The 2090-nt window shown below is 57.6% G+C and overlaps 1 protein-coding gene across 1 annotated transcript; it reads left to right on the top strand.

Annotated features, from left to right (window-relative positions):
* Positions 1-146: 146 nt before the first annotated feature.
* LOC113979612 (nuclear RNA export factor 1-like) lies at positions 147-2090 on the top strand. Its single transcript, XM_027706954.1, has 4 exons — positions 147-233; positions 923-1105; positions 1868-1928; positions 2022-2090. The coding sequence occupies exons 1-4, from the start codon at positions 202-204 to the stop codon at positions 2058-2060; spliced, it is 315 nt and encodes a 104-aa protein (XP_027562755.1). The 5' UTR covers positions 147-201; the 3' UTR covers positions 2061-2090.

Below are 2090 nucleotides of genomic sequence, written 5' to 3'. Positions count from 1 at the left end.
CCCCCCCCCCTTTTTCTTCTCCTCTTTTTCTCCTTTTTTTCTCTTTTTTTCTCTCTTTTTTCTCCCCTTTTCTTCTCCCTTTTCTCCCCCCTTTCTCCCCCTTTTTCCCCCTTTCCTTCCCTATTTTCTCCCCCCTCACCCCGTTCCCTGTTCCCGGCAGTTGATGGCAAATCCCGGGATTCCGTCCGGGCCTTCACGCGGATGTTCATTGCGGTGCCGGCGGGGAACAGCGGGTGAGGCCAACTGGGACCAGTGCGGGCTCCCAGCTGGGACTGGGCGAGGGCTGGGAGGGGCCCTGGGGCACATCTGCCCCAAAATCCGCCCGTTTTCCCCCAAATCCGCCTGTTTTCCCCAAATCCGCCCGTTTTCCCCCAAATCCGCCTGTTTTCCCCAAATCCGCCCGTTTTCCCCCAAATCCGCCTGTTTTCCCCAAATCCGCCCGTTTTCCCCAAATCCGCCCGTTTTCCCCCCATTCCCGGGGCTGTGCAACGACACGGGATGACCCCCCCACCACCACCTCCCTGTGTCCCTGTTTTTCCCACGTTCCCACCGTTTGGCCAAGGGATGACCCTAAAAATGGGTCACTTTTAGGGTCCCAACCCGGGGTGGGCCCTCCCCTCTCCTTCCACCCCCATTGTCCCCAAATCCCACCATTTCCCCCCCAATCCCACCATTTTCCCCTCAATCCCACCATTCCCCCCAAATCCCACAATTCCCCCCCAAATCCCACAATTCCCCCCAAATCCCACCATTTCCCCCAAATCCCACAATTCCCCCCAAAATCCCACCATTTTCCCCCCATTCCACTATTTCCTTCCTAAATCCCACCATTTCCCCTCAATCCCACCGTTTCCCTCCCAAATCCCACCATTTCCCCCCAAATCCCACTTTTTTCCCCCCAATCCCCCGTGTTTCCCCTCAGGCTGTGCCTGGTGAACGACGAGCTGTTTGTGCGGGGGGCGAGTCCCGAGGAGCTGCGCAAGGCCTTCGCTCTGCCCGCGCCCACCCCCTCCAGCAGCCCCGTGCCCACCCTGAGCCCCGAGCAGCAGGAGATGCTGGCGGCCTTCGCCATGCAGTCGGGCATGAACCTCGAGTGGTCCCAGAAGTGAGTCCAAAAACACCCCAAAAATACCCCAAAAATACCCCAAACCAGCCCTTGTCCTGCAGTCGGGCATGAACCTCGAGTGGTCCCAGATGTGAGTCTGAAAAACCCCTAAAATACCTCAAAAATATCCCAAAACCGACCCTTGTCCTGCAGTCGGGCATCAACCTCGAGTGGTCCCAGAAGTGAGTCCGAAAAACCCCTGAAATACCCCTAAAATACCCCAAACCAGCCCTTGTCCTGCAGTCAGGCATGAAGCTCGAGTGGTCCCAGAAGTGAGTCAAAAAAACCCCTGAAATACTCCAAAACCCCTGAAATACTCCAAAACCAGCCCTTCTGATGCGTTCGGGCATGAACCTCGAGTGGTCCCAGAAGTGAGTCTGAAAAACCCCAAAAATACCCCAAAAATACCCCCAAACCAGCCCTTGTCCTGCAGTCGGGCATCAACCTCAAGTGGTCCCAGAAGTGAGTCCTGAAAACCCTAAAAACCCTCCTTAAACGCCCCAAAATCAGCCCTTGTGGTGCATTCGGGCTCGAACCTCAAGTGGTCCCAGGAGTGAGAGGGGACAACCCCAAAACCACAGAGAAGTCCCAAACCACCCCGAAACATTCCAAAAACAACCCAAAAACTCAACTCTCCCCCCAGATCCCCCTGGGACCCCCCGTTCTCCATCCTCCTCCTCCTCCCTGGTCCCAGAAGTGAATCGAGAGCCCCCCAAAGCCCCCTGCAGACCCTCCCCCCGACCCTCCCCCCTCTCCCCCCAGGTGCCTCCAGGACAACGACTGGGATTACGGCCAGGCCGGGCAGGTTTTCACCCAGCTCAAGGTGGGGGTCTCCCCTCCCCCCTCTTTGCGCCCCCCTCCCCATTTTGGGGGCCCCTCCCCTTCCCCACTGACTCCCCTCCCCCTCTCTTTGCAGCTGGAAGGGAAGATTCCAGAGGTTGCATTTCTCAAGTGAACGTTGGACGTTGGAGAGACCCTCCCCAAA

The sequence above is a fragment of the Neopelma chrysocephalum genome, unplaced genomic scaffold, assembly GCF_003984885.1.
Source record: "Neopelma chrysocephalum unplaced genomic scaffold, ASM398488v2 Primary Assembly neopelma1_85936, whole genome shotgun sequence".
NCBI classification, from domain to species: Eukaryota; Metazoa; Chordata; class Aves; order Passeriformes; family Pipridae; genus Neopelma; species Neopelma chrysocephalum.
Note: the sequence above shows the minus strand (reverse complement) of the source record. Positions and strands in the feature narration are given on the sequence as shown.

What these genes read in the sequence shown, in the direction of transcription:
- LOC113979612 (XM_027706954.1), top strand. Translation starts at nt 202, where the DNA reads ATGTTCATTGCGGTGCCGGCGGGGAACAGCGG. An exon ending in GTGCCGGCGGGGAACAGCGG is followed by an intron (nt 234 to 922) that starts GTGAGGCCAACT and finishes GTTTCCCCTCAG; the next exon opens with GCTGTGCCTGGTGAACGACG. An exon ending in AGGTTTTCACCCAGCTCAAG is followed by an intron (nt 1,929 to 2,021) that starts GTGGGGGTCTCC and finishes CTCTCTTTGCAG; the next exon opens with CTGGAAGGGAAGATTCCAGA.